The following is a 16,218-nucleotide window of genomic DNA, read 5'->3' on the forward strand; positions in this document are numbered from 1 at the left end:
GTAACCTGCGCAGTCAATATTTTCTCGGCTCGAGCGCTCATTAAATATCTTTACACCTGTCACCTTAAAGAGTCAGCAGCTGATTTTATATTTATATTTGGTGTATTGTTGTTTATAGACAGATCATTGACCATTTGGCACATCTTCAGCATATAGTTGTGTAAATTGCATCACTTTACACAATGTGGTGACTCACAAAATGTCTTTTCACAAGACAAATGACTTATTATGGACATTTTTTTGTCCATATTATGGACAATTAATAATGGACAATTACAATTTACAAACCCGATTCCAAAAAAGTTGGGACACTGTACAAATTGTGAATAAAAAAGGAATGTAATAATTTAACAATCTGGAACAATCTCTGTGCGTAAGGGTCAAAGCCGGAAAACCATATTGGATGCCCGTGATCTTCGGACCCTTAGACGGCACTGCATCACATACAGGAAACATTGTTGGTGAACACAATCCACCGTGCCATTCGCCGTTGCCGGCTAAAACTCTATAGGTCAAAAAAGAAGCCATATCTAAACATGATCCAGAAGCGCAGGCGTTTTCTCTGGGCCAAGGCTCATTTAAAATGGAAAACTGTTCTGTGGTCAGACGAATCAAAATTTGAAGTTCTTTTTGGAAAACTGGGACGCCATGTCATCCGGACTAAAGAGGACAAGGACAACCCAAGTTGTTATCAGTTCAGAAGCCTGCATCTCTGATGGTATGGGGTTGCATGAGTGCGTGTGGCATGGGCAGCTTACACATCTGGAAAGACACCATCAATGCTGAAAGGTATATCCAAGGTCTAGAACAACATATGCTCCCATCCAGACGTCGTCTCTTTCAGGGAAGACCTTGCTTTTTCCAACATGACAATGCCAGACCACATACTGCATCAATTAAAACATCATGGCTGCGTAGAAGAAGGATCCGGGTACTGAAATGGCCAGCCTGCAGTCCAGATCTTTCACCCATAATAAACATTCGGCGCCTCACAAAGAGGAAGATGCGACAAAGAAGACCTAAGACAGTTGAGCAACTAGAAGCCTGTATTAGACAAGAATGGGACAACATTCCTATTCCTAAACTTGAGCAACTTGTCTCCTCAGTCCCCAGACGTTTGCAGACTGTTATAAAAAGAAGAGGGGATGCCACACAGTGGTAAACATGGCCTTGTCCCAACTTTTTTGAGATGTGTTGATGCCATGAAATTTAACTTATTTTTCCCTTAAAATCATACATTTTCTCAGTTTAAACATTTGATATGTCATCTATGTTGTATTCTGAACAAAATATTGAAATTTGTAACTTCCACATCATTGCATTCTGTTTTTATTCACAATTTGTACAGTGTCCCAACTTGTTTGGAATCGGGTTTGTATATTCAAATGGATTTCATTGGTTGTTTTAAACAAATATAAACAGTATTATCTTTTTCTTGGAAATGTCATTGAGAGTACAAGTATTCATTTTACACCAAGATAATGAAGTATAGTAATGAAGTCCAATTCCTTAAGTACTTCACATCTCTGCCAGTGCCAATATAGTGAGAAATGAAACTGCAGCGCCAGCTGTAAAGAGACCCTGACTGATTAAGATCCACTGCTCTTTCTCTAGCTGAGGAGAGAGCAGGATTAATACGGACTCTGCATTAAGCTCTTCGTTTTAATTAAGCAAACTTCCTCTTATCGTGAAGGAACCCCCAAGGCGAGACGTTCTTACTTCAGAACAGATGTGTTGCTCCTGGCTATGAAATGCACAACCATGTGACAGGATAAAGAAGCCTCAAATGATCAACAACCCTTTTGGAAACACTGATGAAGCCTGAATGGGCCTGCATGGGAAATGTTCTGGGCACACGCAAATCAGAGGATCCCAATCTGTCACATCTTGTTCAGAAATGACTTGTGGTTTTCTCAGCGTTAGTACAGTAAAATAGTCCTACACTATATCAGATGAAACATGCATAAGAAAAGGTTTTTGTTCATTTAATGCAGGTTGAAGATACCTTAATGAAAAAAGAGACCAGGAGCAGAGACCCCTCTATTGAATATTATCTTAAACTGTGTTGCATTTTAGGCCTGGCCTATAAAAACATGCATATAGTACCATATTAGTGTATTTATATTTAATATATTAAGTTGTGTATTTGTTTTGATGGGTACACTGCAAAGACATTAAAATAATCGTTATTGATGTACAGTTGAAGTTGAATTAATATAGTGTTTAACAGTTTTTTTTTTTAAGAAATAATTGTTTTAAAGATTAAAAATGGTGTTGAAGACCACTTATCTAATATATTGGCTATGGGGATTGCATTGGATTTACTGACTTTTGAACTAGTTTTTGAAAATTGTGTATTTTAAATGAGTTTGAGGATGTCTAAAAAAAACACACACACACATCAAAACACATTTGTAATTCTCGTATTTATTGAAAATGGTAAGGGAAAAAAACAATACAAAAATTCATGTAGAAATTTTACATCGAAAATTCCAAACGACAAAAGTACAAAGCTAGAAAATGTGTCTGACATGAGTTTAGTGTAAATCTGACAGTACACTGTAAAACATTTAGAAACTTAGAAATGAAAGTTCACTCCCAGTCAAGACAATGCATTAGTTTAAGTTTAAATTTTAACTTAAAGTAATGCGTTGTCTTGACTATTTTTGAGTTGAAACAAAGGTTATTTTCAAGTTGAGTTCTCACATTTTTAAGGCAGCAGGTGAACTTTCATTTCTAAGTTTAACCAACTGAAAATGTTTTACAGTGTACAAATAAGGCCTTTCTGCATCAGAGAACACGTGTATCTATGACAAGTCACAAGGTGGCCACAGGAAGGAGACCACACAACTGTTTTACAGGAAGTCATGAGATAGGCAGCCACAGGAAAGGAATCTCTGCTCCACAATATACCATAAAAACTCTGTTCGACGTAGCCAATGCAAACAGAAATGAGTGGTTAAAGGAGTTTTCCCACCGAATGGCCACAGTTTTTCAAATGTGGTTTCTGAGGGGAGCGCTTGAAACCCATAGGCTAACAGTGTTATGTATCTGTAAAAGGCCCAGACAGACCTCTATCTGACACGTTGATTCATAAGCCCTATTAAGACGGCAGTTGTTTCTCATGGATGGATGTCTGTAAAAATAAATTTGAATGGCACCTCAGTGATAAAACTTTGGGATTTATTCAGTTCTGTAATCCTACGAAACCGTAAACGCGCTACTCACGTGGTCAGGCGCATAAATAAAATGTCATACGCTTGAAATATTAAGAATACATTTATATTTAATAGGAAGAAAATTACATCCTATTTATTATTTAAATCTCCTGTTTAAAAATAGGAAAATAGACATGCTATAGTTGAAATTTTATCTCAGAATGATGGATGGAGTTTAAAAATGTATAAATTTGCAGAAATAAGTTAATGCAACCTCTATTTTCGGCCTACGTAAGGTAAACATAGCTGCTTGGCTCATGTTTTTAATGTATAAAATACATATTTTGAAATTGTATTGCATACTTGTTTTTGCCATAACGTCTCATTTCAAATGCTTATGTGCTTTTCTTTACAGATTCTTCCCACTCGCTGTCAGTACATAAAAACGTAGATTGGAATTTGTCCTACTTTAATGACGAAAAGAAAGATCGACTGCCCCTGACACTATCTTAACATAATGGCTGTTTACGCAACTGGCCCCTGGATTCGGACGTCAATGAAATCGCAGACTAACCCCCGTAAATGCTGAAAATAGCTTACGTTCCCATGAGAAAGAAATGCCGCCCGAAGAGGGCTATAGAGAACAAACTTGTTCAAGTATGATTGAAGTTTGGCTCAGTTTAGTCCTTTTTGTATACAAATAAGTTACAGCAGAAAATACAAATGGATTTTTCTCACAACCTTCAGAGAGATATTTGGTCCATAGAACACAACAATAATGCATATATCTCCATGCTTATTTAATCCACTTGATCATTGCAGAAAATGAATATTTTTATCAATAACAAATCATCAAAAGTACAAATGATGGACATACAAAATAAATTAGCTTGTGCTTCTCAAATATTTATTTATTTGAGAATTCTCTATGAAAAGTACATTTTATGGGGATTTTCACTTATGTTTTACAGGGCTCCTAAATAAAAGTAGAAATCCACTGGATTTTAGAACAACTGCTTCCAGTGTTGGTCCAAAAAAATGTTTCCAGAACAAAACAAATATGAAACCGAAAAAAGGAACTTAATGTTAAGTACTTTAAGGTCATTTCATCAAAATATACAAAACACATAAGAAAACAAAACTCCCTGTTTATTCTAATCCTGTCCTTTTTTCTCACAACATATGTACATGCTTAATCCATACAAATATTAACACTGCTCTCCAGCCATTTTGATAACTAGTGGTCTGGCTTTCCCACAAGGCTTCCAGCCTCACTCCCGTACCTCCATTGGAGGTGACCAATTTTTGAATCAAGTGGCAAATTTGTGTCCCGAAGTGTAGATTCAGGTAGGGGGCAACAGGGTCGGTTTACCCGCACACCATCTGCTGATTGTCCCCGATGGCTTTAGTAAAGGAAGGGTGTTAGCAAGGCACGATCCAACTGTGCTCCATCAATATAGTACATGAGCATTCCATTATCTCGATAATTATCGCCCGTTTTCCATTAATGGTGTGCGGGTGCGCGCCCTGCGCCACTGGTGACTGATAGTGCAGCGCAGTTATTGCTCCTGTAAGGCAACTGAGAGGAAAACCCATGACACATAATGCACTTCTGGGCCCGAGGCGCTATGCAGATCTAATCACTCTGTTTGTTAGAGAGTGAGCCGGTTTAATGTAACTTCTCAGCATTGCAATTAAAGTTGCAAAGGAGTATGCAAACACGCCGAGAGCCACGCTTTCCCTACTGACGTCTATACCGGGACACACGCTTCAGTCACTATGCTACATGAGAATTCATGAAAAAAAAAGAAACAAACAAACACAGATTAAGAACCAAACATGACATCTGATCCTGCAGAAAAGTCCCAGAGTCTTTAAGTGGTCGGCAGGAGAGCGCCTGCACTCCTCCTGTGACGTAACCCGTCTGTTTATCTGAGCCCGTGCTGGTAGAAAGCGTTGATGGTGTCGGCGACGAAAGTGACAAGCCCGTGGTACAGGCCTCTCCAGTTGTGCCAGCGTGGGGCAGCATTCTGAAACAAAAATGAGAGGAGAATGAGCTCATCATGTGTTTTATGCAAAAGTGAAAGGGAACATAAGAGTCACAAAAAACTTGTTTTTGTACATTGCAAAGCACTCAGGGACTGTAAAATGAAACAGCTGACCTACTTAGATTTCAGATTTTGCTCTAATCATCTGCCTACCTTTGTGAAAAACAAGTACACTTAGCCTATTTTTAAGAAGAGACTTTAAAAGAATACACCTAAATTGGAACATTCGGACCGAATGCAATGATTGGACGAATGTTTTTCGGTCCTGAGAATTCCACAGAAGATATATGTACATTTATTTTAATATTTAGACAACTTTTATTATTAGTTGCTATCAGAATGTGGAGTTTTAACCAGTATAACAAAAACTTTATGAAAAACACTGCCTACCCTACCTTTAAGTGCATCTTTATATGTAATTTCATAATTATTTCTATAGTCTTTGAAATATGGTTAAAGTGCACTGCCCAATGTACTGACATTTCAATGTCATTTCTATCGAAACTTGTTTATGCAATTTAGTACATTTAAAATATATATTAACTTTAAATATAATATTGAACAACACACTACAGTTAAAATTATAATCAAGTACTTTACATGTGGTTTAGTATCTTATTCCACAAATCAAAATAAGTGACCTTCTTTAAAGCATGTCAAAAGATTATTAAAACATTACGATTTAAAATGTACTTTAAAGTAAAACTTACACACTTAAGTGGTATTTAAATATAGTGGTATTTAAATATAGTTTTAACAATATACTTGAGATTTGAAGTACACTACAAAGTACACATTCAATACTATTAAGAACTTCTTGTAAATACTATTAAATACTTCTTTTATGTCACAAGGGTATGAAGCAAAAGACTCAATTTGAGGTCTGTGCCTTAGTTCCTTCCCCCTTTGAAAACTGAATTTCGAAACTTTTGCTTTGTGTAATTAGCTTTTTCCACCTCTTCTATCCTACAGCAGCCATGTGGTAATTGCTTCAACTTTTTTGACGATGTGTTTGAGTGGGAGTGTGTGTATCAAGGTTTATGTGTATGTGTGTGTGTGATAGACACAAGGTGGGGTGAGGCAGTCCCAGACAGACAATGTCTGCACAGAGGAGCGCATTACTCGTCAACAGCTGCTATGAGTCATCCACTAAAAATAACTCTTAATGGGGGGGGACAGAAGGGAAAACAAGAAAGTGACAGTGAAAGAATGAGCTGCAAGATGGGTAATGTTGACACAATATTGAGAAGGTGAGGGTTACTACATCTTTCGACTGATGAATTTCCAATATAAAAACGCATATTTACAATAAAATTTCAACAGGATAAACTATTATGCTAATGAACATGTTCATTTAAAAGCTTAAATATTAACTAATTAAATTAAAACAAAATTAATTAAAATCGTCAATTGAGTAAACATTGCTTCAAGTAATAACGCAAGTAAACAGTACTAAAGAACAAAACATATTATTAAGAAGGAGTGTGGTTTTCTTGTCAATATTGTTGATTAAATATTTTTATTGACATAATAGAGAACAGCATGTCTTTTAGGCTTCATTTATGCTGCACAGATCCAATATTTTGGAACATATCCAATCTTTTTGCCAAAAGCTGACAATGAGTAATACTATATACTATTTTAAATAGTGAAATACGATATAAAATTATATATATATATATATATATATATATATATATATATATATATACATATATAATTATATAGAGCTTTCATGAATTTCATGAAGATGTTATTAATTTCCATGATTCATATATTATATTAAATATTGTAATACAATTTTATATTATAAAATATATATATTTTTTTTTTAAATATAATTACATTTGTTTAATATATTTCCATAATATAATAAAAAATGTTTATTAACAAATTATATTTACTATAGAAATTAATTTTTTTAAGATTTTATTAATTTCCATGATTTTAAAATTTGAATGAGGATCCCTGGAAGGTATGAAATTAGGAATTTGTCTTCATTGTAAAAAGAGATTAAAAGGAAGTTGGAAATGCAAGAGTGTAAGCAGGGTCGTAACCCCATAGACATTGAGGGGGATAATTAATTAGAAATGGCCCAATGTTCCTCCTCAATATTTCAAAAAAAAAAAAATAAATATATATATATATATATATATATATATATATATATATATATATATGTGATGTTGTTGGGATGACAAAAAGATTTAATAATTACATTTTTAGTCTGGTCTGCCTCAGAGTTCTAACAGCGCTCATCAATGTCAAAATGATTGAGATGGCCAATCAAATCAAAGTAGGCAGGGTCCCCCAAATGTTCAATACATGGTTACAGCCTTGAGTCTAAGAGAAAGAGTCTGGACAACTGAAGTCTTAAACTACAGGAGGGACCAAAGAGGACAAGGAACAGAGAGAAGTGATTGAGTTCAAGAGGGTGGGAGGAGGATCTGTGGTCCGCTGGTCTCACATGTTACAGCGAAAGAGAACAGTACTTGTGAGCATGCATACTGCACAATCACACTGAGCTTTTGTTGCACTTCTCCGTTTAGGGAAGTCCCTGTCATGTCATTCTGCCGGCCACAGTAAACAGAGCCTTCATCCAGTAAAAACATACCGGTATCAGAGTTCAACGAGGCCACACGTCAGGTCGCAGACTTTCTGCACATGACCGTGCCAGCAGCTGCCTCAACAAGTCATACTTGGTTTTATTACATTACGTGCGTCGGTGCAGGTGTGTCTGCATGTGCGGGAAACTGGGACGAGTGTGTAAAAGCAACTTGACTCTTACTGAAAATGAGGAAAGTGGCACACACACTTAAAAATAGGTAAATAAAAGAGCGGAGAGCTGCACGCTAAGGCAAAGCAGTGACGTCATGTGTGTTTTTCTGAGGAGAGGAGAGGGAGGTGGGTTCAGTCGGGGGGGGAGGGGAGATTAGCCTCTGTTTACTCCTGCTCGCTTCACAGACTAGCTCCTCACGCGATACAACAGGGATCCAGAGCGGGGAGGGGGAGGGAGGAAAGGTTATTAAGTTCAGCCACAACTGGAAACTCGATTCCAGTCACAACACTCACTACAGGATTGTGAATATCATATTGATCCATTTACTAGAAGACCCACTGGAGGCTACATTTGTGCACGCCCTGCCACACTCGCTCATATTAACAAACAGAGACTGCCCTGTACGCGCCTGTTTACTTTATCACACTTAATGACGCTTTAAGACACACGCAGTGGCATATTTAAACTGTCGCAACTAGACAAATGTGAACCTTACCCTCTGAAGAAAAACTGCATTCATCTCGTCCCCGATTGTCCTCAGCTTCAAGGCCACACGCTCCACTGTTTGTTCCTCCAAGCTGGGATTGTCCTCACTGGTAGAGCTGCCGGATGAGTCTTCTGAGGAGCTTGAGTGGTCTCCTACCAAATCCGGCAGGGGAAGCAGTCTCTCTCTGGGGCTGGAGAGTTCCTGTTCTGTACCTGAATAAAAACAATAAGAGTACAAATAATTTATTGATTGTACACAATTCCCTATTACAAACCTTGAATAGATGAGTGTACATAATCGTTCAAAAAAAAAGATTTTACTTTCAAATTAAAAGTTAAAAAGTATCTTTTATTTTACAAATATGAATTTTATGAATTACATTTTTGGGGAGTCACACAACATGAAATTTTACAACATGAACCTTGTCTTTAATAAAAATCCTTGTCTAAAATAGACTTATTGACCTTGACACAGTCATGAAAGACTGCAGGGGTCCCCTCTGTATGATTATCATATCACTTCACTTCCTGTTTTTGTTTTTTTTCCCCAACATGTTTGTGTGTTGGCACAGCACCACATGATTATGATTTGGTAGACAAAAATTTATATTTATTAAAAAAAAAAAAATCATATCACCCTAACATTTTTGACCCTATGACTTTTAAAAAGCATTAAAAATTATTCATTATTAATGAATTAATCGAAGTTTAATTAGGAAATTAAAAATGCATGGATATCCACAGACCCTCCTGATAATGAAGATTACATCACCTGGACAGTGCGCGGAACAGGCGGCTGAAGTATACTTTGGGTTTAAATCGTGTTCCTCAGCTAAATGCAACACCACTCTTCAGGGTTAGGTCACTTCAGAATTAAAATTTCCTAATGATTTACTCACCCCCATGTCATCCAAGATGTTTATGTCTTTCTTTTTTCAGTCGAAAAGAAATTAAAGGTGCCATCAAACGTTTTTTTACAAGATGTAATATAAGTCTAAGGTGTCCCCTGAATGTGTCTGTGAAGTTTCAGCTCAAAATACCCCATAGATTTTTTTTTTTATTCATTTTTTAACTGCCTATTTTGGGGCATAATTAGAAATGCGCCGATTCATGTTGCGGCCCCTTTAAATGCTCACGCTCCCCGCCCACGGAGCTTGCGCTTGCCTTAAACAGTGCATAAACAAAGTTTACACTGCTAATATAACCCTCAAAATGGATCTTTACAAAGTGTTTGTCATGCATACTGCATGCATGCGTCAGATTATGTGAGTATTGTATTTATTTGGATGTTTACATTTGATTCTGAATGAATTTGAGGCTGTGATCCGTGGCTAATGGCTAATGCTACACTGTTGGAGAGATTTATAAAGAAAGTTGTGCTTATGAATTATACAGGCTGCAATTGTGTTTAAAAATGAAAATAACGACGGCTCTTGTCTCCGTCAACACAATAAGAAACAATGGTAACTTTAACCACATTTAACAGTACATTAGCAACATGCTAACGAAACATTTAGAAAGACAGTTTACAAATATCAGTAAAAATATCATGATATCATGGATCATGTCAGTTATTATTGCTCCATCTGCCATTTTTCACTATTGTCCTTGCTTGCTTACCTAGTCTGATGATTCAGCTGTGCACATCCAGACATTAATACTGGCTGCCCTTGTGTAATGCTTTCATAATGTTGGGATCATGGGCTGGCATATGCAAATATTGGGGGCGTACACCCCGACTGTTACGTAACAGTCGGTGTTATGTTGAGATTCGCCTGTTCTTCTGAGGTCTTTTAAACAAATGAGATTTATATAAGAAGGAGGAAACAATGGAGTTTGAGACTCACTGTATGTCATTTCCATGTACTGAACTCTTGTTATTTAACTATGCCAATATAAATTCAATTTTTAATTCTGGGGCACCTTTAAGGTTTTTGAGAAAAACATTCTATGATTTTTCACCATACAGTGGACTTCAACAGTTACCAACGTGTTGAAGGTCCAAATTGCAGTTTCAGTGCAGCTTCAAAGGGTTCTACATGATCCCAGATGATGAATAAGGGTCTTATCTAGTGAAACGAGCGGTCATTTTCTAAAAAAAAATAAAAATGTATATACTTTTTAACCACAAATGCTTGTCTTGCACTGCTCTTCGATGCGCTACAATGCATTATGTAATCACGTTGGAAAGGTCACGTGTGACATAGGCGAAAGTACTCCATCTCAGATTTTCTCCTCTAACTTCAAAATCGTCCGACATTGTTGTTTTACTTTTTTTTTGTAAAGGATGTTTGGCTTAGTCTTTGCATGTTTGCTTTGTAGACATTGGATCAGTACTCTCGCCTACGTCAAGCGTTACTTTTCCAACATGATTACGCAACGTGTGGAGCGTCAGTTAAAATGACCGATCGTTTCACTAGATAAGACCCTTATTCCTCGGATGGGATCATGTAGAGCCCTCTGAGGATGCATTGAAACTGCAATTTGGAACCGTTGGTCCCTAGTGAATGTTTTGACTGAATGTTTTCCTCAAAAACCTTAATTTCTTTTCGACTGAAGAAAGAAAGACATGAACATCTTGGATGACATGGGGTTGAGTAAATTATCAGGAATTTTTTATTCAGAAGTGAACTAGTGCTGTTTGTATTTAAGGACTAATTAATCATGTGCAATTGATCCATTGAAAGTCATGTCATTTGTTGTCATACAATCTGGTAGTACTGTCAAACTAGTACCTAAGTTCATTTGAGGTTACTACTTTGAGTAAAATTGCCACTGGCACAATGTTAACAGTATTCTCATAATGGGCCGAGATATATGGGCCTGTTACACGGGTTCAGTCGAGGTCAATATTATTTATACGAACCATTTAACACAGACAGACATGCAAAGGAGTGGGTAATCTAACCAAATACATATTCAACAGAGATTACAATAGCAGTGAGATTTCATATGCAATGGTGCGCCAAATTCTCTATTTGTTTAAGTAACTTTTGTAAGCATGTTGAGCCACAATGGTTGTTCTGATAGGTCATGTTATGGTCTATTTAACATTCACATTCTGTTCTGTACCGTACAGTAACGGTAGCATCGATACTAATCTGATTAAATGTATGACCACTCATCATCTATTATTGGCTGAATGCAAACTTCATATCCTTATTGTTTAGGTGACAGCAGGAAAGCAATAATATGTACCACCTCTGAATGAGTACTACTATTTTACATAACATAACATCCCAAAATCTTCTAGCTTCTTAAAGTCACCATGAAATCAAAATGGGCAATTCATTTTTTTATGGGATATTGCTGTGTTTTTTTAATAAATGATTTATCTGTGCAGTGTGCACATCATTATTATTTTATATTAATGTGCCCTCATAATCTTTAATCAAAATAACTCTCCAATAACAAAATAAAGTCCCGCCCTACATTTTTTCTCATTCAAGAGGCCAATTCACTCGGATACATGTCACAATAAGGACGAAAAGAGAAATGCAACTTCCGTTTCATGCCAACTTTAAGGCATGAAGTGTGGACTTCCTAACCTTCTGTGACACCTGGCAACCAAATGACCTAATTCAACATCCACGAACAGCGAATAGCTAACACACTTTAAAATCCCAGTCCCCACCTCTCATACTTGTGCCTTTTTAAAGTAAACCTTCATTGTTAGTCATTTGTGAGAAGAAGTAGCATACCTTTAAAAAGAGTGCTTATTACAGAAATGATAAACTTTAAAAGAATATATTTTAGTGTGAATTGAATGTAACGTTGAACACTTAAATGCATGTTATTTACAATTAAATGAAAATGTATTGTTCTTTTCTTAAGAACATCTTTATGGCCTGGTTTCACAAGACAGGGCTTATGTTAAGCCAGAAGTAGGCCTTAGTTCAATTAGGACATTTAAGTAGCTTTTAAAAATGTACCATAGAAAAAAAAAAAACATTACTGATGTGCAGGGTTGCCAGGTTTGCCTAACAAAACCAGCACAATTCCTATTCAATACCTGCCCTATCACAGCTAAAACTAGCCCAATTGTATTCCGTCTAATGTTTTGACTAAATGTATATAAAAAAAAAAAATAAAAAGACTAAAATCAATCTTTTTTTAAATGCTACAAGTGAATTTGGGCATTGCAGCATTATAATGTACAGTATGAAAAATGAATATGCATTTACAAATTTACTAAACATTACATTTAAAGATTAAAGATTAACTTTAAGTGAGCTTTTTCTTGTTTTGTGCACTGAGAAAATGCCTCCGTGCAGGAGATTAGTGCCGCAGCCATGAGAATCTGCTGATCCTCGGCGCAGGTGACTTGAGAAAGCGGGAGTGCTGGGTTCTGGCTTGTTGCCAGGGTAACTGCAAGCCGGTGCAGCCTGAGCTGAGATCCAGCCATTGGTGGACAGGAATGAGGGGTGGGCTGGGATAGGGTGGACAGTTGGAGGACAGGGAGGGACCAGGGACAGGCTATCAGCCAGTGAGGAAAGCCTTTAAGGAGGAGTGTCAGCAGAAGTGTCCGATAAGGTTAACTGATAGCTAAAGTTAGTTTAAAACATGAAGAATAGACAGCGTAAGGAGAGAGAGACACCACAACAGTGAGATGATATGTGATTCTCTGTGACATGCTGCCACTGTGGACTGAGCAGCGCTTGACAGGAAGCCAACAGCAAAGAACATGTCTAAACATGTCTAAACAGAGCTCTCTGACTGGGGAGGGGCGGGCAGTCACATCTGCTGCATTTTAACCCTTGGAGTCAAAGCCATTGATTTCGTCTTCTGAATCTGATTTAAATATATTATGCTAATGATTTCCACCAATGCACTTCGCATAAACATCAATTCAGCAGCATGATCACTATGTTGCAGTGCCTTACCTGTATTATCCCTGAGTAGACTGTCCTGCTGCTGGACACTGTCTGAGCTGAAGGCATCTTGTGTGGGGACGTGGGGTAGTGGTGCGGAGACAGTGCTGGTCTGCGTGGCAATGGTTCGGTGTCGGTGGCAGGGCTGGATGATGCTGCCGCTCGGCCAGGCGTCCTGACGCAACACCTCCATCCTGCAGCTGTTTGGTGCTCCGGAGTTGCGATCATCCACCCTGCTTTCCATCTCTGGTCGGGCCATACCAGTTACAGCCTTGACATGAGAAAAGCAGAAAAATGTTATAAAAATGTTTGAATGTCACCTGTTTGCAGCTGGACACAAATGACATCATATGTAATTGCATGCAAATTAAATTTTAAGGGGAATGCTGTCAAAATTATTGAATTCTTTAGTCAATAATAAAGATGAAAATACATGTGCACTCATTTAGATTTAATGGAATTAATAATAATAATAATAATAATAATAATAAAATGTAAGTATATTTCAGAAAAGAAAAAAAAAAATCAAAACATCCTCAGCCCAAAATAATGATGACAATAAATAATAATAATAATAAAATGTAAGTACATTTCAGAAAAGAAAAACATTCTCAGCCCAAAATAATGATGAAAATAAATTTGCACTCATTTAGACTTCATGGAATAAATAATAATAATAATAATAATAATAATAAAATGTAAGTAAATATAAAAAACATCCTCAGCCCAAAATAAAGATAAATTTGCACTCATTTAGACTTCATGGAATAAATAATAATAATAATAATGTAAGTAAATATAAAAAACATCCTCAGCCCAAAATAAAGATAAATTTGCACTCATTTAGACATTCATGGAATAAATAATAATAATTAATATTATAATAATAAAATGTAGGTAAATAAAAAAAACATCCTCAGCCCAAAATAAAGATAAATTTGCACTCATTTAGACTTCATGGAATAAATAATAATAATAATAATAAAATAAATGTAGGTAAATAAAAAAAAACATCCTCAGCCCAAAATAAAGATAAATTTGCACTCATTTAGACATCATGGAATAAATAATAATAATAATAATAATAATAATAATAATAATAAAATGTAAGTAAATAAAAAAAACATCCTCAGCCCAAAATAAAGATTAACATAAATTTCCACTCATTTAGACTTAATATTAATATGAAATAATATTATTATTATTATAAATAAAACAAATATTATGTATTGTATATTAATTATTATTAATAGTAACAATAATGTACGTACATTTAAGAAAATCAAAAAATTTTTTCTTATCTGACCTAGCAACCTATATTCTGAGCGTCCACGAGAGGGCAGAAACTGCAGCCTCGTGCTCACGGGTGTGTTTGTAAACAAATCCGTGCACGCGATGTCACAGACAGCTTCTCGCGCTCTTTAACACAATCTTACGCTATAGTGAGTCTCTCTAACACTCAAGTGCTTTTAAAAAGCTTAATTCCACTGGAATACATATTACATTTTCCTAATTACGACACTGACTATGATTTTATCGATTTTTCTCAATTGGCAACAAGGGCTTATGTTGTGAACGTGGAAATTGTGAAGCGTCGGAAAAGTGGCACCTACAAACGCGCAGCCGGTGACTTGTTGAGTGATGCAAGGTCAAAGATTTGAAGAGGTGGAAGTTTTTGGAAACTGACAGTTCTTTGATATACATACTTGTTTTATTATCATCTACAAATACCCGATGGATATATGTAGTAGGTAATAGGACACGAACGTTACGTGTTGTACAAAAATCACTTCTTCCAACAAGCAGCTAGTTCTGTTGTGCAATATGGTAGCTGTTTTTAGTTTGGTCTAAGACGGTCCAAGCTGTTTATTTATTGGGTGACCAGCTACCAGTTCCAAAAACCAGCTTGACTGACCACCTGGTAGCTGGTCTAGCAGCTTGCACCTGAACAAACGAGCAGCCCGGACCAGCTAGAAACCAACTGTATTCCAAAACACAGTTTCCATCATATGCTTTTTTTTTAATAAGCAGGGGAGGAAAACATCAAGCCCAATTTTTACACAAACTGTAAAAAATAGGAACGTTGTTGGCTAAAATATCTATTTCTAGCTTACCTGATCTAACCCTTAAATGATTATTCGTGTAACCTAATGCATTCAGATTCTGTCATTTACCTAAATAGTATTTTTGTGCATAATATGTGCCACATCTACTTGCTCCCAAATAAGTACTTTTCACCGATGCCTGCAAACAACAAAGAGATGCATCAAGAATAAAAACCCATTTATGCTTACCTTCAAAAATGCGTTGTTAGTCAGTAGATGTTTTTCCAGGGCTGTTATGCTCTGACACCAGATATGTGTCGTGCTTCAAAATCACTTCGTGAAATGTCCGTTCATGTTATTCCACAAACTGTCGGAAAGAAAAACGCTGTCAATTCATGGGATTCGTAATTAGTCGTGTGCTCTTGAGGTTGTAAACTGTAGCGTTATGATGACAGCAAGTTGCTTTCACTCCCGCGAAGTGCTCGCTTTAGGCCACACCCTCTTTGAGAGTCTCATAACAAGTCCTGACATGCTCATCAAGGGGCGTGGCGACAGTCCGAGTGTACACACACACACACACATAGAGCGAGCAGTCAAGACAGCACAGGAACCAGCAGCCCTTACACGCCCACTGTTGTTTGTTTATTGGCAATACGAGTAGCGTTCCTATAGTATGTACTGAGTGTGCTGTACTGTAATCCGTACTGAGATCTTGACGATGATTGTCAGTCTCTCAGTTTACAAAGTACTTTATTGGAATCGTTTTGCATAGAATATTGCATACAGCATTAATACAAGAAAGTGACATAATATAGTAAAAAAAAAAAAACA

The 16,218-nt window shown here is 36.6% G+C and overlaps 1 protein-coding gene across 1 annotated transcript; it reads right to left on the reverse strand.

Moving 5' to 3' along the window:
• Window positions 1-3,740: 3,740 nt before the first annotated feature.
• Window positions 3,741-15,899, reverse strand: bbc3 (BCL2 binding component 3). Its single transcript, XM_048161108.1, has 4 exons — window positions 15,637-15,899; window positions 13,355-13,613; window positions 8,482-8,684; window positions 3,741-5,188 (listed from the first exon to the last, which is right to left on the reverse strand). The coding sequence occupies exons 2-4, from the start codon at window positions 13,599-13,601 to the stop codon at window positions 5,087-5,089; spliced, it is 552 nt and encodes a 183-aa protein (XP_048017065.1). The 5' UTR covers window positions 13,602-13,613; window positions 15,637-15,899; the 3' UTR covers window positions 3,741-5,086.
• Window positions 15,900-16,218: the final 319 nt, after the last annotated feature.

This window comes from Megalobrama amblycephala, linkage group LG16 (genome assembly GCF_018812025.1).
Source record: "Megalobrama amblycephala isolate DHTTF-2021 linkage group LG16, ASM1881202v1, whole genome shotgun sequence".
Lineage (NCBI taxonomy): Eukaryota > Metazoa > Chordata > Actinopteri > Cypriniformes > Xenocyprididae > Megalobrama > Megalobrama amblycephala.